The sequence below is a fragment of the Anabrus simplex genome, chromosome 8 (genome assembly GCF_040414725.1).
Source record: "Anabrus simplex isolate iqAnaSimp1 chromosome 8, ASM4041472v1, whole genome shotgun sequence".
NCBI classification, from domain to species: Eukaryota; Metazoa; Arthropoda; class Insecta; order Orthoptera; family Tettigoniidae; genus Anabrus; species Anabrus simplex.
In genome coordinates, this window is record NC_090272.1 from 96542098 (window position 1) to 96568555 (window position 26458).

At 39.0% G+C, this 26458-nt stretch overlaps 1 protein-coding gene across 2 annotated transcripts in view; it reads left to right on the top strand.

The window, feature by feature from the left end:
* The window catches only part of LOC136879162 (uncharacterized), a 71439-nt gene extending 45362 nt beyond the window's left edge, over nt 1-26077 (top strand). For both annotated transcript variants that reach the window (XM_067152923.2, XM_067152922.2), the window contains 2 exons: nt 21047-21299; nt 25403-26077. In XM_067152923.2, the coding sequence (XP_067009024.2) occupies nt 21047-21299; nt 25403-25490 (341 nt within the window). In that variant the 3' untranslated portion in view covers nt 25491-26077. The remainder of the gene's footprint in view (nt 1-21046; nt 21300-25402) is intronic.
* The last annotated feature ends 381 nt before the right edge of the window (nt 26078-26458 follow it).

Here is a 26458-nt window from a genome sequence, read left to right on the forward strand (position 1 = left end):
TTTAATAGTTTATCTACTGTGCTTGGAGGGTGGTTGTTTTCTTTCGCGATTTGTTTAATGATTTGCACCTCTTCATTGAAATCCGTTGTGCTCATTGGTATGGAAATAGCTCTGTGTATCATTATATTCAGTCCTGCTATTTTGTGTGTGTATGGGTGGTTCGACTCGTCAATAGTGTGCGACGTCTGAGTGGGCTTTCTGTATACTTTGTAAGATAGGTTGTCATTATTCCTGTTAATTGTGATGTCTGAATAGTTTATTTTCTTGTCAGTTTCTGGCTTCATTGTGAAACTGATGGACCTGTGTAAAGAATTTAGTGTGTTTAATAACTGGTGTGCATTAGTGATGTAATTATCATATATGCATAAGATGTCATCCACGTATCTGCTCCAGTGTAAGATTCCTTTTGAATGTTGGTCCATTAAGAAGATGTTTTCAAAGTTATTCAGAAAAATGTTTGCTATTACACCTGATAATGGTGAGCCCATGGCTAACCCTTCTTTTTGGCAATAGATTTTGTCGTTGAATGCAAAGCAATTTTGTTGTAGTGTTGTTCTAAGAAGGCTAATAATTTCTTTGGTTTCTTGTAGAGAAGTGTTTTCTTTAAGATTGTTGATAATTTTAATGGATTCATCTATTGGTATGTTGGTGTACATGTTGGTGATGTCAAAGGATATCATACGGGTGCTCTCTGTTATTTTAAGTTGACTTAGTTCTTTAATTAATTCTAGACTGTTTGTAACTGATCTGTCTTCTTTAAGTGAAATTTTCTCTTTTAGAATTAGATTTAGTTGTTTGCTTAAATTGTAACTTGGCGCATCTTTAAAATTTACTATTGGTCTAATGGGGCATGACTGTTTGTGTATTTTGGGGAGTGCTCGTAGTGTGGGGAGTTTCGGATTTTTGATGATGAGGCATTCTTTTTCTTGTTTTGTGAAAATAAAGTCTGTTTCCTTTATAGCTTGTTTTATTTCGTTTTGAAATTTATTTGTAGGCTCGCGTTGTAATTCTTGAATACCGTTGTTGTTTATAAATTCCATTGTTTTTTCTGTGTACTCATCTTTCTTCATTATGACTGTTGTGTTACCTTTATCCGCTTTCGTGACGATTCGGTTGTCGTTCTTAATTTTGTTCTTAACTGTTTTTAATGCCGAGTATTGAGTGGCACAATTCGGTTGTTTGGTAGAATTTTCTTGTGCGATTATTTTTAGGGCTTCATTGGTGGCTACGTTTATTATTTCTCTTTGTGGAGAGGGTATTTCTACGTCAGTGTTGAGTTGTTTTATGTTGTTTTCGTTTTGACGTTCCTGGCATTGAATTTGAGACCTTTCTCTAGCAGATTTATTTCATTCTTTGAAACGTTAGTGTCTGATCTGTTAATTAATCTAGGGTGAAAATTAGCAAGTTTGTTGTGGCTATTGTTTTCTGAAATTTTCTGTTTAATCATTAGGTTACATATTTTATTGTCAATGACCTTCTGTTTCTGGATTGCTTCTCTTTTAATGTAATCGTGTAAAAAGTTGGAGTAGGACGACCATTGTGTGTGGTGCCAGAAGTTGCGTAGGTTTAAATGGATGCGTAGAATTTGTTTGTTGATTTCCTGTTTCTTTATGTACACGAATTTAATTTCGTTTCTGATCCATAATAATTGTGATTGAGATGTTGATATTTTAGCTGAAGTTGTTGTGGGTTTAGCTTTTATGGGTATGTACTTAGGAATGAGCTTTAATTGTAGACATTTCTTATTAAAAGTAATTAATTTGTCAATGTTCATGATTTTCATATTAAATGATTTGAGTTTTTTGGCTTCGTAATTTGCCTGACTGGCTGAATAAGAAGTGATTCATGTACATACATACAGACAGACAGAAATTACGGAAAAGTAAAAAGTGCATTTCCTTCTTACTGTGTACATGACTGATACAGAAATACCATTTTTCAAATTCTGATCAATGTACAGACAAAACTCTTATTTTATATATACAGATTAATACTTCAACAATGTAGAGTAAATTGCACAAAATAATACATATCTTCACATTCAACTATACAGAGTGAATCATCTATAACTTCCACCCCAAATATTTCTGAAATGGAAGGTGCTATTGATGTGCTATTTTCACAGAAAGGGCTCATAATTGTAGCCCATACACAGATTTTAGTAATTATAAGAACGTGTATTTATTTTTGAAAGTTACATTTTTTAAATTGAGTAGTACCTATTGACATTAAAAAAATAAAAACTAGAATAAATTAGAATGTCACGTGTGTGTGTGATTTCTTTCCTTTTCAGGATTCTAATACAAGTAGTTTACAAGCCATCGTAGTCTGAAAATTTTAAATACCAGCAGTTGTCTGCTCCATGCCTCTGCACTAACTTAAGAAAAATGAAGTGAAAAAAAAAAAATTGTGAATTTTGAAGAAGAAAGAGAATTGGCCTTCAAAGGTTGTGTTCAAAATGACAAACCACCAGCTTTAATTGGAAGCTTCCAGTCTGCCATGTAAAAATTGATACACATGTTCTAGAATTTCGTCAGAAATTTCAGTGCAGGCAGCAAATATGTTGTTTCATATCATCTGGTGTAGTGTCCGACTCGTTGGCTGAACGGTCAGCGTACTGGCCTTCGGTTCAGAGGGTCCCGGGTTCGATTCCCGGCCGGGTCGGGGATTTTAACCTTAATTGGTTAATTCCTACGGCACGGGGGCTGGGTGTATGTGTTGTCTACATCATCATTTCATCCTCATGACGACGTGCAGGTCGCCTACGGGAGTCAAATAGAAAGACCTGCACCTGGCAAGCCGAACCCGTCCTGGGATATCCCGGCGCTAAAAGCCATACGACATTTCATTTCATTTCATCTGGTGTAGTTGGATGTCCTTGTAAAAAGTGTATTTTAGCTTTCCATAGAGAAAAAATCTAAAAGAGTCAAATCCGGTGAATGGCCCGGCCAAGGTACGGGTCCCCTTTTTCCAGTCCGATGATTTGGAAACACTCGGTGAATGCAGACTCGAGTATATCGTGCACTATGTGCTGGACAGCCATCATACTGATACCACATGTTCCTCTTAGTCTGCAGTGGAACATCTTCCAACATCTGTGGAAGTTGTTTTGTTGGGAGGTTGAGGTACTCTTTAGAATCTAGTGTTCCTTTTATGAAAAAAGGGCTTATGAGGTGATAGTTCACTATTTCACACCACATATTTAAACTCCATGGGCGCTGACGTTCTCCCTGACAAAGATAATGAAGATTGTTTATGGACCCCACAAACCTACTACACTGGCATAGCATGGGGAGAGGTGATACTCCCAGGTGGCGGATATGGGAGTCCTAATCGGCTTGCCGGCAGACTTGAGCGAAATAAAATAGTTCTCGCTAACCAAATGCACAACCCCCTGTGGGTGGGGGATACAGACAAAGAATATGCTCACAGAATCCCCCAGCTGTCGTAAGAGGCGACTAAAGGGGGCAACCAAGGGGTGATGATATTAGAACCATGTGATTACTTGTGATTAGTACCATTACGTGCGAAACACCATGGGTTGACGTTACTTGTGACTAGTATCACTTTGCGAGGAAAACCCTGGGTCTACGTTATGTACAAGCTGTACCATTTGCGAGAAACACTACGGGTCTGGACGTTGTTTGTGATGTCATCGTGTGCATTCCACCGGTCGGTTCCACTGTGTTCAGAATGGATCTGTGTTACCTATGAGTAGTACCACTTTATAAGGAACGCCATGGGTCTACGATGCCTGTGGTTGGCACCACTTTGTGAGAAAAACCATTAGGTTTAACTGGCTTCTGTGATAAGTACCACTGTGATGAAAACCATGTTTGGGCATTACCTGAGAGTAATACCGTTATGTGAGGAACACAGTGGGTTTGTGTTGCCTGTGGGCATTACCATAATGTGTGATACACCGTGGATCTACATTGGCTATGATTAGTAGCACTGTGAGCAACACCAAGGGTGTACGTGACCTGTGATTAGTTCCACTAAGTGAGGAATTCCACGGGAATACTGATACCCATAATTCCCACTGTGAGGAACACCATGGTTCTGAGTTGCTCGTGAGTAGTACCCTGACGTGCGAAACACCATAGGTCTGTATTACCTGTGAGTGGTGCCATTGTGTGTGACATACCATGGGTCTACATTACCTGTGACTAGTACCACCATGCGAGAAAGACCATGAGCCTGCGATATCTGTAATTAGTACTACTGAAGGAGGAACACCAGGGTTCTGCTTTACCAGTGATCAGTACCATCATGAGGGGCCGGTGACCTGGATTTTGGATACCTTTAGATAAGTATCATCCTAGTACTTATGGCATTGTGAATAGGATCCACTGTGTTTTTTTTTTTCTTTCTTTTTGTTTTGTTTCACACTTATTTTTCATCATCATTCATTTTAGATTCTCAGAGGTGCCAACCTTTGAAGTGGGTTACTAAAACGTTAACGAGTCAAATCCAAAGCACCCCATTTGCCTTTCCAACCGCAATCTGTTGTAAAGGAATCATATTACACAATAAAATTTACTCATTACCTGTTAGTTCTATGATAAAAAATTCTTTGTAGCTTGTTTTGCTCCCAACAGCTGCTTTTCAGTTTAGGTTTTCTTTAAACATACTTCCCCCTGAGATTTATTTATTTATTTATTTATTTATTTATTTATTTATTTATTTAATTTATTTATCGTATGATGTGCACAGATAGATTATATAAATAAGTATACAATATATACACAATATATACAAGCAGAAGCCTATAGTTCCAAATCAAGTCCATTGATCCATTTCAAGGCCTCCTCAGTTGCGTTATGAATGTCTTCCAAAGGACCTTGAAATGCTCTTCGTGGACACTCGACAATTACGTGGTGGATGGTCTGTGAGGTAGCTCCACAATCACACACAGAAGACTTCTGCCAGCCCCATTTATAAAGCGTATAGCCGCATCTTCCTTGATTGACTCTTATCCTGTTTAGAGTCCTCCATTGACGTCTGGGTAGATGGAATCCAGGAGGTTGAACATGTGGTAGAGTCACAAGATGTTGATTGGGAACAGAAGACTGCTGCCATTGGTGTAACCAGGCGTTCATGATGGAGAACCCAGATTCTTCCAGTGTAAGTGCAGTGCGCCAGGGTGGAGATCTAGACTTAAGTCGAGGAGGGGCAGGTTGAGTAATATCCTGGTGAACGGGGAGGTTGGAGTCCTGGCTGGTCTTCTTCCACAGTTTTAGAAGAGCTTCAGACCTTCTTAAGCAAGGCGGAGGAATATTACTGAGTGTAGGCAGCCAGGCCACGTTTGTAGAGCGAATACAACCGGTTATGATGCGCATTGTTTGATTTAGTTGAGCATCAATCTTCGCAGTATGAGCACTGTTCAGCCAAGTTGAAGCGCAGTATTCGGCAACTGAATAGCAAAGAGCTAGAGCAGTAGATCTCAACACTTGGTTGTTTGCGCCCCAAGATGTGCCGGCTAATTTTTGAAGAATATTATTCCGACTTTTAATCTTGGCGGCTGTGTTGTTAATATGATGTTTATATGTTAGGGATCTGTCTAATGTGACACCTAAATATTTTGGGAAGGGACAGTGTTGTAAGGATTGATTTCTGAATGTTATTGAAGGCTTGTAGTTGGCAAATTTATTTCTGAGATGAAACACAGATACAACAGTCTTTTGGAGATTTGGACGGAGAAACCACTTTTGGAAGTATGTATCTAGCTTTTCTAGATCTGCTGTAAGAATTTGTTCAGCTTCTGGAAAACTTGGTGTTTGGCTAACCAGTAGTATATCATCTGCGTAAATAAATTTCCTGGACTTAGTTGCTGGTAAGTCAGCAGTATAGAGGTTGAAAAGTAAGGGTGCCAGAACAGGTCCTTGTGGAAGTCCATCATTCAGTTTGTAGGTTTTGCTTACTGCATCCGAGAAGATCTGAAAGTTTCTGTTGCTAATCATATTGCCAATGAGATTTGTAAGCTTGACACAGGGGATGGCAGAGATAAGTTTTAGCAGAAGCCCTTCTCGCCAAACAGTATCATAGGCTGCTGATAAGTCTAAGAAGACAGCCATACTAATCTTCCGATTCTCAAATCCATTTTCAATATGAGAGGTCAATGCAAAAATTTGGTCAGCGCAATTTCTTCAAGGTCTGAAGCCAGCTTGTTCTGTGGGAAGGAGATTATTGATGGTTTCTGAGATCCTATTGTATATTAGTCTTTCCAGGAGCTTTAGAATAACACTTAGCAGTGCAATGGGTCTGTAGCTTTCCAATCTCAGAGGGTCCTTGTTGGGTTTCAAGATCGATATTACTTTGGTCTTCTTGAATAGTGAAGGAAGGTTACCTGTCTTCAAAATATTGGAGAAGAATTTGGTGAGCCAAGTGATTGTTGCAGGTCCAAGATGTTGCAGGAATTCAGGATAGATGCCGTCTATACCTGAGATGACATAAGCCATTCCAGTGTAGATGTACTTAATGTAGGCCTGAATTCTGTCTGATTTTTCCGTACAACACTGAAAACTCTTTCTGTGGGAGAGTTACTGTAAGGTACACTTAATACTGCAAATACAACATCACTTACGGTTTTATACTTAATTTGTCCATTTTCATTTTTATGCCCTGCAATGTTGCCCCAGTTCACATCAATGATAGGTCCATGTACAATATATTCAGAGAGAGTATTACACTGGTAAACTGCAAATTCCCATTCAAGTTTGTTATGTTCACTTTCCTTTAGCAAACTTGGGAATCTTCGAACAAAATATTCAAGAGATGAATAGGAAACCTTCATACTGAGAGAAATTCATCATCACGGGGAAATTTCCTAATAATGTAACTGCAAGATGCCACATAAAACTCTCTAACAGAATTATAAAACATCTCTTCATCACAGTCATTATCTTTCTTTGCTCCAATTACCAAGTCTTTATTGGCTTTCTGGTATTTTCTTCTCTTGAATTCAACACTCAAAAGGGAGGTAGATTCTGACTGAATAGATCATGACTAAACAAATCTGACCAATAGATCAGTTAAAAGACCAGTAAGATTCCTCCTAAGAAGATGTATGGTTGGAGCATCTTGTTGCAGAAATAAATTCACTGAGTTAAAGACAGGAAGTGTACTTTGAAGAAAGTAGCGAAACAGTTTTGTGTGTGGGTCTTGTATAAAAGATTTTATAGTTTCAAACTGCTTGGTGCTCTCATTTTTATGGTGGGGCTCGCTACAAAACATGAGTGTCATCATCATTGTCGTTGATTTTCCGCTCCAGCAAGCCAGGTGCGGGTGTTTACGAGCCTCTTCTAGTTCATCCTGTCTATGCACAGCTGATGTTCTACCTGTTGCTGCCAATTTACATCACGTTTGGCAAGGTCTTTGAAAATTTGTTTTTCCCAACTATCACGAGGCCTCCCTTTGGGCCTCTTACCAACAATATTCCTTTTATACGAGTATGCTCTTGGGGTCCTAATTGGAGTCATCCTTCTCATATGTCCATACCATCGTAATCTGTTTAATTCTAAGGTTTCCAACAGTCTCCTGTCCAATCCAAGTTGTTGCCGAATACTTTCATTCCTTATTTTGTCTCTCCTTATCTTTTGGAGACATAACCGAAGGAATTTCATTTCAGTGGCCTGTAAGCTGCTTTGTGCAGATCTAGTCAATGTCGCTGCTTCCAGTCCGTATGTTAGAATTGGTACAAGATATGTTTTGTACAGTGTGAGCTTGCAAGCTTGGGGAAATTAGTCATCCCAAAGTAATTGACGAACGGAGTGGTAAAATTTTGATGCAGCTTGTATTCTATTGCTTATTTCTTGGTTTAAGGTATTGTCGGAAGGAATGAAGCTCCCTAAGTATTTGAAGTTATTCATAATGTCTACTTCATTGTGCACTCGCAGGTGGACTGCTTCAGGGTTTCGACCCATCACTAAACCGACGATTTTAGTTTGGCTGATGATCATTCCCATTCTTTTAGATTCTTCTCCACGAACCTACTATGCTGGTGTAGCAGGGAGAGAGGTAATAGTCCCACGTGGCGCGTCCCAGGTGGCGGATAGGGGAATCCTTTACTGGCTTGCCAGTGGACTTGAGAGAAATAAAATACCTCTCGTGGGCCAAACACACAACCCCCCGTGGGTGGGGGACGCAGACAAAGAATACACCCACGGTATCCCCTGCCTGTCGTAAGAGGCGACTAAAAGAGGCGACCAAGGGATGATCAAATTAGAACCATGATACTACTTGTAATTAGTACCACCATGCAGGGAACACCATGAGTCGCTTTTACTTGTGTGTAGTACCACAATAGGTTTGTGATTAGTAGCAACAGTGTGTACTCAGGATGCATTTTACAGTACCTGTGATTCGTGCCACAATATGAGCGACACCATGGTTCTGCCTTGCCTAGGATTAGTACCCACTATGCGAGGAACACCACGCGATAGTGCGAGTCCCTGTGGTTAGTCCACTTATGTGAAGAACACCATAAGTTTGCGTTGCCTGTAAATAGCAATACAATGTGAGAAACACCATAGGTCTGTGTTACATGTGCGCACTACATTACCTGTGTAGTACCATAATGTGTGGAATACTGCGAGTCTACGCTACCTTTGATTAGTACCGCAACATGACAAATACCATGCTTCTACTCTCCTAGCTATAACTACCCTTATGAGGGGCCGATGACCTGGATTTTGGACCCGTTTAGACTACAAGCATCATCGATTTAGTATTGTGCTTTAGAAGCAGTCCCTTGGTCAGTAATACTATTGTTTAACGCTAGTTTATGGGAATGTGGGGCATTGCGGGTCGGATCCACTGATTGTTTTAACTTCATATCCATCTGTTCATTCTTCGTCCTCACGTTTTGAATTCTGGTCAGTGGAGGATTATGGATTTTTAATTGTATTTACATTTTGTCTCATTTTGTATCATTAGGGGCCGATGACCTAGATGTTAGGCCCCTTTAAACAACTATCATCATCATCATCAGATTCTTCTTGCCAAAGATCTAGTCTAGCTTGAACTTCTGTTTCTGTTTCACCCCATAGCATAACATCATCAGCAAATACAAGTGAATTTGTTGTCTGATCCTTCATTTTCACTGCTTTATAACCTCATCCATTATAGTAATGAAGAGAAGTAGTGATAGACAACTTCCTTGTTGGACTCCGCTCTTGGTTCTAAAACAGTTTTGACCTGCCTCCTTGAATTTGCACACAGATTTTTGTCTCGTAATATAGTTGTTATTCTCGAGCTATAATCTCATCTGGCACTTCTTTATGTCTCAGACATTCCCACATGTGCTTACGTGGTACATGATCTTATGCCTTCTCAATATCCAAGAATACAACTATAAACCTTCTATTCTTATCCCAGTATTATTCAAAGAGCATTCTTGTCCAAAAAAAATGATCTGTTCACTCTAAATCCATGTTATTTTTCCTCAAGTTTAGGTTCAACAAATTTTCTGATTTTTCTCTCCAGGATGGTCTCATATATTTTTAACCCACGAGACAGAAGGGTTACGCCTCTATAGTTGTTACACTTCTTTCGGTCACCTTTCTTAAATAGTGGAATAATCACTCCTTGCCTCCAGTCACTGGGGATTTAATTTTCTTCCCAAATTTTGTTTAGTACTCTGTAGAACCATTTTATTCCAGGTTCTCCAAGTGCTTTGATCATGTCCAAACTGAACTCATCCAATATTGCAGACTTGTTGTTTTTCTTTTTACATATTGCTGTTTCCACTTCTAGCCAGGTCAGACTTTCTACATTGCAATTTATAGGGTTTAGAGGGTCATCTTCTATGTTGTCAGTTGTATTATACTTCAGTAAGTGATTGAAATATCTACTGAACTCTTGTAATATTTCATTTTCATTTCTAGTTACCTCTCCGTTTGGAAGCTCTATTGTGTTGATAGTACTATTGTCATTTCTTGTGTTTTTAACAATGCTATACAGGAGCTTCTTGTGTTTGTCTTACCCTATTCTATTGGCAAGATCTTTGCATTTCTCTTTATCAATGTCAACTTTTCTTTTGACCTGTAATCTTTTTTCTCAGTAAAATGGTAGTTATCCTTGATTTAACTTGGATTTCCTCGCACTCTGGTACGGTACAAAGCTCTTCTTGCACCATTTCTAGCTTTGACAGCAGCCTTTACATCCTCATTCCACCATGCTGTTTCTTTGGATTTTCTTATTTGGCTCTGCCTTCCACATACTCTATCAGCTGTCTTCACCAGTACTCTCCTCAGGTTATCCCAATCAATCAATCAATCAATCAATCAATCAATCAATCAATCAATCAATCAATTGCAGATCTCAGATCTTCTTTTAGTAACATCTTCGGAACATTTTCTCGAAACATTTCCTTCACCACTGGTTCAGAAAGTCTCCAAGATTTTATTTTTGGTGTTCTTTTGTTGTAGACTTTAGGAGGTCTTCTCTTTGTGATATCTGCAACGAACAGCGTGTGGCCTCCATCCAAATTTTCACTAGGAATTACTTTGATATCATTTACAATCTTCCAAACTTCTTGGTCGGCGAGTATATAATCAATCACAGTTCCATTCTTATCATCCCAACTATTAGTATAGAACAGTGATTGAACTGCTCAAGAACTTTATTCATAGACTGAAAAAGCAAGAGCCAACGTGTACTGACATTTTTCAAAATTTTGTGATCCTCTGTGCCGCAAACATCCTGATATACTTTCAACGTGTTTTGCCCTTTAGAAATCTTATCAAGATAGTAATATAACTTAACCAAAAAGTTCTCTACATTGACTGATAATTGGGCTGCTGCTTTTTGTGCACAGATGTGTATGAGAGGACATGCACGACCCGGGACATAAACCAAACAGAAGAATGCTTGTCTTCACAAATTTGACAACACCTTTATTTACCCTTATCGTTGTGTACGCATTATCAGATGAAAAAGAAATACAATTTTCCCATGGAATGGCTAAAGAAGACAATTCACTATTAATAACAGAGGAAATTCTGTCGCGTTTATTTTCAGTACTCTTAACAATGACAATAGAAGAGTTGATATTTGGCTTCTCTGAACATTAAAGAAAGAGACAACTATAGGATAAAGTTTTACTGCATTTGAATCTGTACTACCATCAGTAGCCAGAGAGAAGGGTGTTATTTTCAAAAGTTCACTTATTTCTTTTTTTGCCTCAGATGCCAGGTATTGGACTAAAGCAGATGTTTTAAATCTTGCACAACCATATTTCTGAGATATTTTAGAGTCGGGGAACATTGATCTAAATAAATTTCCAGCGTGGTCTGAAAGTAATAACTGAATATTAATTTCCAAAAGACACGATATGAACAGCAGTTCAGCATTTGTCACCGCAGTTTCATTACTTTTTACGAAGAATGATGAAACAGACTGCTTTCATAATTTTGATTCACTGTATGTGTGATGTTTCTTGGATTCTATGTGTCCTCTGCAATCGTCTCATCCACTGTGAACTACAGAGAAATCACACAAATACACACTGCAGAACATGTGGTTTTCACTAACATGTGAAGCAAGTAGGCATGGCCATTCGATGTGTAAGCGTCCCGATATTTCTGTAGCACTGCGGTCTTCTTAGAAGAAGATGCAATTTGACAATATTTCCGCTTCATTTTACAAAGCTAATCACTTCTTTTTGAATCAACGACTAGAATAATTAGAACTGAAACGCGCTGAATATGCTACTCACATCTATGCACACAACAAAGAGAGAGCCGAATGCTTGCTCTGGAGAACAGCAGAGCCAGGAGTAGAGCCTACTTCACAGCCAACTTGATGCATTATTATAGGTAAGAGAGCAGCGTATATCTATGTAGCTGGTCATGATTTCACAATGCTCGCGGGAAACAAAAGGAGTGTGATGACTAAATAACCGCCAAATATGATTAGTTGCCAACTAACAAACATTGATATGCGGTGGGTTGACCAGTAATTATCTATGGGATTGAACATCTTTTACCTCTTTCCTTGTTTTCGTAGAAATCAACTTTTATCGTGATAATGTTGCTTTTCCGTAATAATTTCCCCTTTGTATGCCGTAAGAAAGAAGAATTTGTAAGCTATGAAAAAGTTAAAGAGGATAAATATGAAATTCTAGGTGTAACGCTCATTTCTAAAGATAATAGGCACTTGATTTCTTTGGAGTGTACAGACCAGGCAAGGGTAGCACTGATGCTGATTCAGAATTATTTGATAAGATAATCAGCTATGTCGGAAACGACATGGAAAGGGATGTGATTGTAGCGGGAGATCTCAGTTTACTAAATGTCAATTGGGAAGGTAATGCAAATGGCAGAAAGCATGACCAACAAATGGCAAATAAATTACTATGGGAAGGCCAGCTGATTCAGAAAGTGATGGAACCAACTAGAGGGAAAAATATACTAGATGTGGTGCTGGTAAAAACCGAAGAGCTCTATAGAGAACCGAAGTAATAGATGGTATTAGTGATTACGAAGCTGTTTTTGTCATAGTTAAAAATAAATGTGATAGAAAGGAATTTCTTAAAGGTAGGACTATTATAGGCAGTACCATATGGCTGACAGAGCAAGCATGGGGGAGGTTTTTTTTTTTTTTTTTTTTTTTTTGTTAGTTGTTTTACGCCGCACCGACACAGATAGGTCTTACGGCGACGATGGGACAGGAAAGGGCTAGGAGTGGGAAGGAAGCGGCCGTGGCCTTAATTAAAGTACAGCCCCAGCATTTGCCTGGTGTGAAAATGGGAAAACACGGAAAACCATTTTCAGGGCTGGCGACAGTGAGGTTCGAACCTACTATCTCCCGAATACTGGATACTGGCCGCACTTAAGCAATTGCAGCTATCGAGCTCGGTGGGGGAGTTTAAAAAAAGTAACTATGATTGGTGGAAAATGATAAATAAAAGTGTAAACAGACTCTGGGATGGGTTTAAGGGGAGGTGGTACCCCCTATCTTTGCAATGCTAATTTTACCTATTCAGGTACATATTTTGTGATAACTATCAATAATATCACATATCACTTTGAAATTTGGTATGCATACAGTTTAAGGGCTTTTGCGACAACAGTTGTTTTTAGACTTTGAATAATAACCCAACTGAATTTATATAATTTGTTTAACGGACACCTATTTTTATTATTTTAACACATTGTAGCCAAATAAAATCCACAGTACCACGTGGTACTGTATGTATTGAATAGGTTGAATAATAAATGTATACCATTTGTAAATTAAGTGAGATCGCTATTTTCAATACGGATCAGAAATGAAAGTAATGACTTGTAATTCCAAGATAGCGTGGAATGACATTAGTATATGAATAAGTTTGAGTGGTGTCTTTAAAAGTATGAAAGATCACAATATGAAGATAAAGTTGGAATTCATGAGAAAAATTTACTCGTTTATAGGAAGGGGAGTTAGCGATTGGAATAATTTACCAAGGGAGATGTTCAATAAATTTCCAATTTCTGTAAAATCATTCAAGAAAAGGCTATGAAAGAAACAGATAGGGAATCTGCCATCTGGGCGACTGCCCTAAATGTAGATCAGTAGTGATTGAAAAAAAAAAAAAAAATGTAATCCGTAATCATTACGGACAATTTGTAATACATTTTGAAGTTTTAATTTTCATTTTTTTCACCTCATACCATTAGAGGCCGATGACCTAGCTGTTAGGCCCCTTTAAACAACAATCATCATGATCATGTTTATGAACAAATAGTGCATGCTTTGGAGGTTTACTTGGCCATGATTTGTAAATGTTGCTTCATTACTAAACAAGACACAGTACGTGCTAAATCTGGTGTATCTTGTGTTAATGTCCATGTACAAAAGCTAAAACAATTCTCAAAATTGTTTCCATGCAGCTCTTGATGGAGAGGCATGATATACATCTAACTTATGATGGTGGAGAACGCGTAGTACTGACTTGTGTCACTTCCTTTTGTGATTGCATGGGAACTGACATACAGATGTACAGCAACAGCAGCTAGAACATTAATTTCACTCTCTTCTACCATCACTTGTTTGCTTTTGTTATGTTTTCTAGGTGTTACACTTCCAGTTTCACGTAATTAGTTGAAGAGGTTCACAAATAATTGTCGAGGTAGGAGACATCTTTTCGGATATCATTTATGTACTGATCACAAGAACAAACAGATTATTCCAACATTCTCTACACACCATTAAATGTCAGCTTTTTTAGTATTGGTAAATACCATCTTCCACAAGGTCCTACTTCGTGAACTGTCACAAAGTAACAGGCAATGAAGTCACAATGCAGTCAGTGTACTATAAAAGAAACAAATGTAAGAACACTATAGCCTCGTAACTAAGCATTTGAACGGAGCAGACAACTGCTGGTACTTAGCTTTTTTTTTTAAGCTAGGGGCTTTGCGTCGCACCGACACAGATAGGTCTTATGGCGACGATGGGATAGGAAAGGCCTAGGAGTTGGAAGGAATCAGCCGTGGCCTTAATTAAGGTACAGCCCCAGCATTTGCCTGGTGTGAAAATGGGAAACCATGGAAAACCATCTTCAGGGCTGCCGATAATGGGATTCGAACCTACTATCTCCCGGATGCAAGCTCACAGCCGCACGCCTCTACGCGCACGGCCAACTCGCCCGGTATACTTAGTTTTCAAACTACGATAGTTTGTAAACTACTTATACTAGAATCCTGAAAGAAGCACCTTCGGCATTCTAATTTACTCTAGTTTTATTTTGTTAATGTCAATAGGCATTGCTCCATTTGAAGAATGTAAGTTTCTAAAATAATACACATTCTAATAATTATTAAAATCTGTATATGCACTACAGTTTTGAATCTTTGGTTACACTTCATTACTGCAAAAACAGCATGTCAATAGCACCCTCCATTTCAGAAATACTAGGGTGCAAAGTTTAGGTGATTCACCCTGTATGACAAGTTTATAAATATTTTAACATGAATATGTTTTTGGGCAAGATGTAGTGTTTACAGTGTATTATGTCCTCTTGTATAGGCTAGAATAAATTTGCTACTTTCATTGACCTGTCTCAGTCTCATCCTTGGCTTTGACATTATGAAAGTGACCGAGTTATGAGTGATGCTAGTAATACCATTCCTTACGCAACCAGTCCCTGTTATGAATGGTGTGAAAATATCGCTCATAGGGTCAGTTGGTGCATGCATTTCAATGGGCTTGGCAGACTGATTAGGCACTATGTCCCTGTTTCGGCACACTGTGCCGGTGCACAGTTATGCTCCGCTGTTCCAGAACACCGAGTGTCAATTGTTCCGAAACATTCTCAAGCGAGACGGAGACACTGACTCGCTGTCCCGTCAGAAGCACCACTATGCACTGCCCTTTGCCTACTAGCTAACTGTGCAGTGGGCGCATGGGACGCGGGACTGTAACTGCGCAGTGTAGAGAGAACTTCGAAAGGCAACACTACATGCTCCGCGCCAGTGGAAATGTGCCTGTACGGAACGTGCTGTGTGGTGTGTGCCTGTATGTAGTTATGGCCATGTCCAGCATAAAGCTGCACGGAACGTGAACGAACAGTCAGAACACTGAAATTCGCGCCCAATAATCACGTCTAAAGGCTGCTTTTAGGTTAAGATTTTTCCGGTCAATATGAAATACACATAATACAGTTACAATGGCAGTGCAGGTGTTTAAAAGTAACTAATTCAAGAATATTCTCACCAGTTGGATGTATTGGCCTGTATTGTGAGTAATTAGGGCCAGGATAAAACTTCACGGCACGTGAGAAAGCAGTCGGAACTCTGAATGAAATACTCACCCAAAATGAAAATGAATGAAAATGAAAACCTACAACCTGTTTTCCAGTCATTGACCGGGTCAGGGATGTAATGAATGAAGCAGATATAGGCTGTTAGTACGATGGGGTCGCCACTCCCAAAGTGATTTATTAAATTAATGATAGATGCTATGAAATGAGAATGGAGAGTGTTGCTGGAATGAAAGATGACAGGGAAAACCGGAGTACCCGGAGAAAAACCTGTCCCGCCTCCGCTTTGTCCAGCACAAATTTCACATGGAGTGACCGGGATTTGAACCACGGTATCTAGCGGTGAGAGGCCGACGCGCTGCCATCTGAGCCACGGAGGCTCACTCACCCAAAATATCATGTCTAAATTTTCTTTTTAGGATAAGAATGCTTTCATTCATTCTGAAATACACCTGTCATGATTACACTGGCAGTACAGGTGTTTACAAATGTCACAATGTTATTTCCACTATTTAAATGTATACTCGCACAGTTGAAGAAACATTCGTCAGTGGGATGTTTAAGTTTGAAATGTCCTGTCATTGTGCCAGTTGAAGGTTCCTTTGCAGACAAAATAGAACATAAATTGCATTTCATTCTGTCCGGTTTTCTTCTAGTAAAAAAGTCCAGAACAGGACTCCGATGCGACATTATGCAAAGTTTACCGTCTTTCGTACGGTTTAATTAATTTCGTGCTGTTATGATCTTGCACTTCGAATTCCTTCCCTCTCACCTTCCATTTACCTTCTTTAATATTTCAAAAATTTCCCTCAACACTTTCTCGGGGATTGACATTAAAAATTAATTTGGACTTTAAGGAAACTTTTAAGCCCAAGAAAAATATAGGTCATCGCTTTGGAATTAGAAATATAACTGGATGAAAACATTGTACTTTCGTGCTGTTATGCTCTCTGCACTTCAAATTCCTTCCCTCTCAACTATTTACTTTCTTTAATATCTCGAAAATTTCCCTCAACACTTTCTCGGGGATTGACGTTAAAAATTAATTTGGACTTTAAGGAAACTTTTAAGCCCAAGAAAAATATAGGTCATCGCTTTGGACTTAAAAATATAACTGGATAAATACATTGTTGTACTTTCGTGCTGTTATGCTCTCAAAAACATTTTGACATTTTTGACATACTTTATTGGTGAAAAATATCTAATTCCCTCCATGGGAATTTAGAATTTTCCATTCTGTTATTCTCTCTGCACTTCGAATTCCTTACCTCTCAACTTCCATTTACTTTCTTTAATATCTCGAAAATTTCCCTCAACACTTTCTCGGGGATTGATGTTAAAAATTAATTTGAACTTTAAGGAAACTTTTAAGCCCAAGAAAAATATAGGTCATTGCTTTGGAATTAAAGATATAACTGGATGAAAAAACTGTTTACACTCCAGCACAGGGCGGCACACAGCCGGTATCGACAGTCGGACACAGCCAAGGCCAACTAATCTATCTAGTGCGGCCTTGACACAGCACGTTCGGTACATGCACATTGCAGCTGATGCGGAGCATGTCGTGTTGCCTCTCGAAATTCTCTCTACGACGCAGTTACAGTCCTGTGTCCCGGCACTCTGTACCGAAACACTCCGCCTCAAGCACCTAATGTTGCGGAACAACTTACTGTTCCGGTCTGCCCAACCCTAAGACTGATATGTAATAGCAACTTCTGGCTCGGTTACGAAAGCAACGGGAAACTACCTCACTATTCATTTCCCTAGTATGCCTCTTCATTGACACCTAGCCTATCTATGATAAAACACACACACACACACACACACACGTTTTTCGTCTGAGCGTCTATTTGAAATTAGCATCATTAGTTTAGCGTAGACAATTTTGCATGGACAGAAAATAGACACCACGGTAACCAGGCAACCAGTGATCGTCATCTGTCTATACTAAGTCATCTTCTTCCTGCCTTCTATATACAATAGTTACAAATGGTGCCGTGTTTTAAACGAGTTTCCACTGTCTTTGACTGGTGTTTCTTCTAGGTTACAGCAAAGCTGCTTACATACGTCTCATAATGTGTATCTTACAAATGGCGTTGGGGTTAGAAAAGAACAAGAGTTGACCAAGGGAAATTAGATAGGATAGATGAAAGTGAGGAACCTGACACAGGTAAGAGGAAGCAATGCTAGGATTCAGCTAAGGGCCCCATGGTCGCCAACTAACTTTCCCAAGTTCAGAGCTCTTGGGGCCCCTTTTAGTTGCCTTTTATGACAGGCAGAGGATACTGTGGGTGTTATTCTACTGTCCCCACCCACGGGATATAGGATGAGAAGAAAGCTACGTAAATGCAGGAAAGAAGGAGACATAAAATAAAGATGAATATGGATAGTAAAAGGCTAGGAACACAGGACAAATGCAGAAGGAGTAAAGGATCCCATCAGGTCAATATAAATAATTGGAAAGGTATAAAATGTGTTGAATCAAGTTGAAGAGAGAGAAAGATCATAAGAGATTAGAAACACAGTGTTGGGTCAGTATGAGAAGAGTGAGAAGTAGAAAGAGGAGATAAGGAGAAACATCGAAACATAACTGACAAGGACAATATCTGCATCACCATCTTCAAATAGATATGAGCTCTTTCTTCCCAGCCCCCCAACAAGCTTGTTTCTGCTTTCCAACTTCACCAGGCTATCTTGATAAATCTTCTGTCTTGATGTGGGAAGTGTAGGATGAGTTGCCTATATTGTAGTTTATTTGGTTATCCCTGACTGTTCTCTTCACATATCTCTGAACCACTTTACATGGAAACCCATTGATACATGATGGATATTGCACAAGGTAATTGGGATTTGGCTGTGTGATTGCTGTACTGCACAAACTAATCTGTTAATCACTGTTCGTTCTGAAGAGTCTGTAGCATGATTCTTATACCATTGTTTTTTAAATTATAGTTGTAGGAGGGGCACTTTGTAAGTCATTTGCTACATTTCTATTCTGCTCATTCTCAAGAACCTGCTGGAATTTAAAGATATATCAGTGCAACAGCAGAATCCTTGTTATTTCTTAATGCCACTAGATGGGTGGCATTCAATGAATTTAACAGGTGGGAGGCACACAGTCTATATGGTGGATGAGGATGTTAGGCGGTACAACGTTACTATCTATTCTCGTATTTACTCACATAATCTCACCACTGCGGTATAACGCACCTTGATTTCCGTTATGGAAATGTTTGAAATATAATCCCCACACAGTATATATCTTACATAAGTTGGTGTTCAGGAGTTGGTATAAATGCAACAAGAATGCTGTCATCGTGTGGTATACGTGCTAACACACAGTTCAAAGTATAGCTGTCTCCCCTTATCTGGATGAATGCCCGGTAGTTGGCTCGGTATTCTTCTACGTAGTGAAATGTCAGTATGGGCTAATGCTCAGAGCCCTGCATGGATGCGTATAATATCTGTGGTTATTTGCTAGGTTAGTGTCTTGGTGGATGCAGACTGTATGGCAGTGTGAATAATTTTGCGGATAATTTCTAAATAATGAAGTTTATTGATTTTCACTCAGAAATGCTCTTATTTTTGCTTGTGGTTAGGCGACCCTTGACATTTGTATGGGAGAATGGTGATATATAAAGAGCCTTGACACCATAAAGCCGTAAATCTGACCTAATCCTAACTGGCTCCTGCCCGCAGTTAGTGGAAAGAAGGAACAAAGGTCTATACGTCGGTAGGTGTTGCAAGAGAAAATCCCTCATAAGCCTGTGACTGTAGGGGTTCTGGGGCTAGGTACCAGGCCTATTGTATTATGTTAACAGATTTATCAGTTTCAATACCTTGGGTGTAATATAGTGTAGTTAAATATTTACAATATCGGTAGATAGCCATTCGCGGATGCGGATAACAGGACTCGAACCGGCTAACCAACTTCAACGCCTTAACAATCATGGCCACCAGGCGGGCTACAGGATGTTTGGGAGATAAGTACAAAAACTGTTTGTGCTGGTTAATGGAAGTGCCCTGAATACAATGATGTCAAAATAATGTCCTACTTCAAACATAAAAAATGAATTTTGAAAATTTGATGTTTGAGGCCCGGGTGCAGCGCAGTGATGTACTTGGAATTTCTTCTTACACATTGTGCATGCATACTGCCTGAAGCATGGTATGGCAGGTGGTATAAGTCGAGGGGAAAATAAAGCTACTACATACTTCACAAACATCACACTCAGATTCAAGCTCCTCCCTTGCACAAACTATTCACTCAATTTTAAATTCTTTTACCAACTGCGGATATGCAAGCTTCCGTAAGAATATTTGCACATATCTCCCTAACACCTTGTACTGGTATATGTACTCAATGTTCAAGGAATTCATTAAGTTTCAGGCTTAATATTCAGCATTTAAACATACTTTCTCATATTCCAAATGTACTTCATTTACAATATATAATTTTGGAGATGTTAGGTCATCTCATATACTTATTATATGCTGATGAATTTTGAACCTGCAACCAAGATTGTCTTCAGAGTATTAGCAAAGATGTTAGTGACAACTGCCACTCCACAGTAACTAGACTCAAGATAGAGAGACCCTGTTAGAGAAATTAAGTTCATTGCGGGGCCTCCAGAGTCAAAGAAAAATATATTGTTACAGGTTCAAAGCACGTCAGTTTTTTTTATTTTTTTTTTACAAGTTGCTTTACGTTGCAGCATCACAGATAGGTCTCATGGTGACGAAATAGGAATAGGAAGGAAGTGGCCGTGGTTTTAATTAAGGTACAGTCCCGGCATTTGCCTGGTATGAATATGGGAAACGACAGAAAACCATCTTCAAAGCTACCAACAATTGGGTTCGAACCCACGATCTCCTGAATGCAAGCTCACAGCTGCACGCCCCTAACTGCATGGTCAACTTGCTCGGTCATGTAATATTACACGATCTAACATTCCCAGAATTATATGTTATAATGTCATTTAGTGGTTGTGAAAGTCTTAAGATAATTTAGTTTGAGAGTTATATTTCTTCTTTTTGAACTCTTGTAAATTTTATGCGTAGTTTCTGTTAAAGCAGTGATCACCACCACTAGTGTGTGTGTTGTTTTCCTTGCTGTAATATTGTTTTTTTTTTTCAGTTGCTTATCTATTTATCTATTAGAACCGAACATATTAGATCAACTGGAATGGAATGCTTGCTTATGCACATACTTTGTCAGAGGTTTATCTAATCATTTAAAACAAGTTTTTGTTAACAAGACTTTTAGGTAATTTCATTTTATTCCTATCTTTTCTTTTTAAGGTATTGAATCAGACTGCTCAGTGAAAAGAGTAAGATTTCCCTGGAAAGAAGTTATAATAGAAATTCTGAGAGCACATCTTCCGTTTGGATTACCTTACTGCAGACTACAAAAGAAAGTTATCAAGAAATACTCTAAAGAACGGGGAAGAATTTCTTCAAATACAACTGGAAAATTCGAGAGATATTTATCAAAAATACCTGGAGTCGTCATACACCAGAACAATGTTATGCTCTCTGAGCCTGCAAGTGAAAAGTAAGTAAAATAAGCTCCCTGCATAAAAGATTAGCTCCCCAGCAAAACTTGCTTATAAATCCCCTTAGAGCCACTCCTAAAGTGCATACCTATGCAGAAGGAATACAATTTGCTCACTTATATTAAAATACGAGGTGAACTGAGCCTCCGTGGCTCAGGCGGCAGTGCGCCGGTCTCTCACCGCTGGATACCGTGGCTCAAATCTCGGTCACTCCATGTGAGATCTGTGCTGGACAAAGCGGAGGCGGGACAGGTTTCTCTCTGGGTACTCCGGTTTTCCCTGTCGTTTTTCATTTCAGCAACACACTCCACTATCATTTCATTTCATCTGTCAGTCATTAATCATTGCCCCAGAGGAGTGCAACAGGCCTTGGCAGCCGGCACAATTCATATCCTCACCGCAAATTGGGGACTTCATTCATCCCATCCCTGACCCGGTCATTGACTGGAAAACAGGTTGTAGGTTTACATTTTCAGAAGGTGAACTGTTGGTCACAAAATAGCAAAAATGGCTCAGATTCTAACCAGTATGTAGACACACATCCTACAGTTGATATAACATTTCTAAAATTAAAAATTAATATGTAAATGTTCATTATTTTTACAGGTTGCAACAAAACAAAATTATAAAATCCAAATATTGCTTGTATTTTCTTCAAAACTATTTGAAATCCAAATACAGGATGAGTCCCAAAAGGGTTGCCATCCTTCCTGCATGCTGCTGTCACCCTTTATTAAATAATTCAACCCATTTTGAAACTTGCACAAAAGAACTGGTAAAAATGAACAATTCATCTGTAGGCCACAGTATTGATCGAACTTACACTGTCACCATCACACCATTCCCATATGCCCGTAGAAAACCTATCAACTTCAATGAATAGATGAAAATACCCTCTCTTAGCCTATAGACAAGCATTTGTAGTGTGTGATGTTATTCCGGTTCACTCTCTAGGAATTTAGCATCTTGAATCTTCAGAGTATTGTTGCAGATTGCTTTCAAACCTCCCCACAAATAGAAGTCACAAGCGAGCTGGCTATAATCCTGCACTTATTATTCTGTCCCCGAAAATATCATGCACTACATTAAAGGCCCAGGCAACTTATTTTGGGGTTTTATTTTCTTAACTCATTGAATGCAAGATTAAATTTTAATCAACATGCTGAAAACCCTATTGCATTGTTTTATATTGTTCAGGAGATATAAGCGGAAAACGGCCACGGTGCTGGAGTGAGTGACGTCACTGTTGGTGAGCCGCTTCCTGCGGGTTATTACACAACACAAAAATTACAGGAACAGGTTATTAATGCTGTGTAGAATCTCGACAACTCATGTTGGCGATGGAAATGCATTCTTTATTTAATTAACAACAACAAAACCATTGCTATTGCATTTAGCCATTCACCACAGTTTGCAACACAACAGATGAATTACCACAATCACAGTGTAAAGTTTTTGCTGAACACTCTACATATCCGAGTGACAGTTGTATAATACTGTGTTGCACCTCCCCTAGCTTCAATTACAGCTGCACTCCTGCGTGGCATGCTGCGTATGTATGTTGGATGACTGTCTGTGGATTGGCGTCCCACTCCTAAACCAGTGCTTCACTGGGGTTGTGTAACGTTTGTGGAGCATTTTCGCACTGCCGAATCAGTCTCTGCAATACAGCCCGTAAGTGTTCCAGTGGATTTGATCAGAGCTCCTTGCAGGCCACTCCATCGCAGAGATGTGGAATTGTTGGAGATGATCTCTGGTGTCTCGTGCAGTATGGGCTGTCGTATTATCATGCATCAGCAAGAAATCAGGCTTTACACCAAGAACAGCAGGAGCAATATAGTTGTTCACAATGTCCCTAATGTATATCACAACATTCATACGGTCAGGTATCACTACAAGATGCATACGATTATTAATCATGATCCCTCCCCACACCAGAGGCTCTTATAAAGTCACTTTGCAGTTCCCTGGCACTGCTGGAGGGCCAGTGTATTGCTGAAAACTGTAGGAATCTGTCTTGTTGAGCAGTACTTTTCCGTGTGTGGCCTTGTCCATTACGTCTGACATACCCTCCTGTCTCCACATAACGATGCCAGAGCCTGTGCATAACGGATGGACACACTCTGAGGTCGTTAGCCATATACCGCAATGTTCTTCCTTCTTGACGTAGGCAACAGCTCAGGACACTTCTGCTTCACTTAGATGACTCATGCTGACTGTCTCATACTTGAATAATGCGTATCAGCATCACCAATAGAGTGGCAAGTGTGGTTTGTGTACTGCGGACTACTTTGTATTGAGACCCAACGGGACTGGAAGCATGTTTATGTTAAATAGGGTAACCTCTATGCAATTAAACCACAGTAACAGCGTTACTATGGTGTGTAACAATTCATATAAACATGTACATTTTTCATGCTCCAAGACATAAACTTTTACAACTTGTCAAACATTTGTTCCCCTAATTTTTGTGCCAAGTGTAGTAGGTGTAGCAGAATCAGGCATATTCGGCATATTCAAGTACTGTATACGATACCTGAGTGAAAACATGGTTTACTGTGTTGTGTATGGCTCAACCACGCATTCACTTTGAAAACATTGAAGGAAGTAGGTGTAGGTTTTCACAGATTCCTTGATCGAGAGAAATATCCAGAGAGATATCCGTGCTTAGTTAAAAAAAAATTAGTCATGCTAATTTCTCACCAGGCTGACAGTTTTGTATGCTCTACACATTTCAGAGAGCAGGACTATGAACTATTGGTTAAATATAAAGCTGAACTCCTGAGACAAAATAGAAAATGTGTGGTAAAAAAAAAAAAAAAAAGTTCTGTGCCTGCGCTAAATACAAGGGCTCTAAATAAAGTAGTGGCAATGTAGTCCAGACACTCGCAGGAGATCGGGTGTGCGTAAATAGGATATAGGAGTGGTCAGGTGGCATTGTTGTTGATGTCTAGTGTGCATCTGACGGGCATCCAATTGGGAGTGGTGTTGCTGTGTGGCGTTGAAGTGAAGAGTATCGATTTCACTGCTCTAAAGCTTGCTTGAAGAATGGAATCGAGGACTCGTATAATCTTTTCTTTTCTTGATTTACATTCGTCAGGTTGACTAGCAGAGTATTCAAAGTGGACAGTTGGATCATTTATATATCATACCTTGTTGTCTTTGTAGGCAATCATATCAATCCTTTGAGTGCTTCAATTCTCTGCCAAACCATGGATCTCTCCATGGATGGTGAATCCGGTTCTTGTGAGGGCCTGGGCGATGGAGGGTCTTATTTGACGATGCTTAGTGACGTACAGCGTCTCGCTGTGCTTCGTAATTACATTTAGTGTACTTAAAGTAGCATGAAATATGCAATATAGCTAACTGCACAAGTTTTCTTGGCTTTTCCCACTGTTCAGTTGCGTTAGGCAGGATTACTATCCAAGCCTTGTGAAACACTATTTATCTCCTGAATGTCCTCATCAAATCCCTATTTAGCACCTTGGTCATAGAGCTGCAGGTTTCTAAAACCACTGTCTTCTGCAGGTCAGTGTAGATGTTAAGCTTTAGCAGGTGAAGTGCATCATACAGCTGGTGAGGAATTTGTCCCAGTGCTCCCATCACTATTGGAATAGTGACAACTCTTTCTTGATGCCAGATCAAATATCTCTTATTTCATTTACTTATATATTTTTCTCTGGTCATCTTTTGCATATTTTCAGAAGCTGAGATTGCATTTTCAATCAGATATGTGACCTTTGACACCTTGTCTGTCAGTACAATATCAGGTTGGTTGTGACTTGTTCTGTCAGTCCGTACTTTATAATCGCCATCATCGTCAAGGTACCATTCAGTATTATTATTATTTAATTTCTTATATGAATATTATACTTGGACATGAAATGGTACAGATGTATTTTGCTGCCGTAGAAACATAAGTTTATTTTGTGTCAAACTCTTCTCCTGAATAGATCTTTGTCTACAAATTAGAATCTCTTGTTGTTAGAAGATTTAGGACATTCGGACTGAGGTGATCTTCCTGAAGTTGAGAAAGAGTATATTTTTATGCTGGAGAAACCCATTGCCAATAAAACTGTCATGGATACTATTTTATTTTCAGGGCAGGAGTAACCGAAAAAAAGAAGAAGCAAAGGAACATAGTCATACAGAAAGTTGTGAAAACTACCAAATATCTGTTAACTCAGTAGTAACTACTGGGTATGGTACAATATTGTGATATGTAAGTAAACATGTACATACTGAAAGACCTTCATTTTGTATATAAAAAGAATGTTTCTGTACAGTTTTTATATGTTTTTTAATGCTTTGAAAATACAAAAATATTAGTCACTGTCTTGAACATTCAGTTGGATTGATGGTTGTGCTGTACTGTGTTTTTTTTAAAGGCCTTCTCTCCCTGCTGAGTGCATGACATAATGTGCAGCATATTGTTGTAATGTAAAAATTGTGAAGTAATCCAAAAATATACTTAAATGACTGTAAAACTGAACTTTATTGTTATTGCAGATACATTTTGTTGGGAAACTGAGTTCCTATCTTTTGTTATAGGACTTTGTTTAAAAGCTGTGTGTGTTAGTGCAGTGTAAAAATGACTTGAAAAAAAATGTGGTGTTGAGATAGAGAACAAAATTAGAGACTAGTAAGTGAATGAGTTAAAATTGTGTTAATTTATATACTGTATCTCGAGGATGCTTTGGTTTATTAGTTCCAGAAATTTATAAAATAAAATATATTTTTTTCATCTTGTTATGCCCAAATGAGGAGCACAATTGAATTTCTTGAGCTGATGTGTTTGCTTTCTTCTTTTCCCAAAATCCTTCATCTTCGTACTGAAATTCTTGCGTTCTGTTTCTCTACCTACTTTGAATTACAGTGAACCCTCGCTAATTCGGACTTCACTAATTTGGAATTCACGATAATTTGGACTGGTTTTCATCGCAAAGTACAACACTGCAACACTGCATCGAGCATCATCCATGCCAAGGTCGCTCATTTATTGTAAAATGTCGAACGTATCCCTCTCCCTTCCCATTCTCTCAACCTGTGGCCGGTAAGGAGGAGTATTATTGGTCACAAGCATGCCACAAAGTCAATTCCTGCTGAGTTTGCTTGCTGAAACTCACAGGATGAGTTACAGTTGTTATTTTAAATTTCA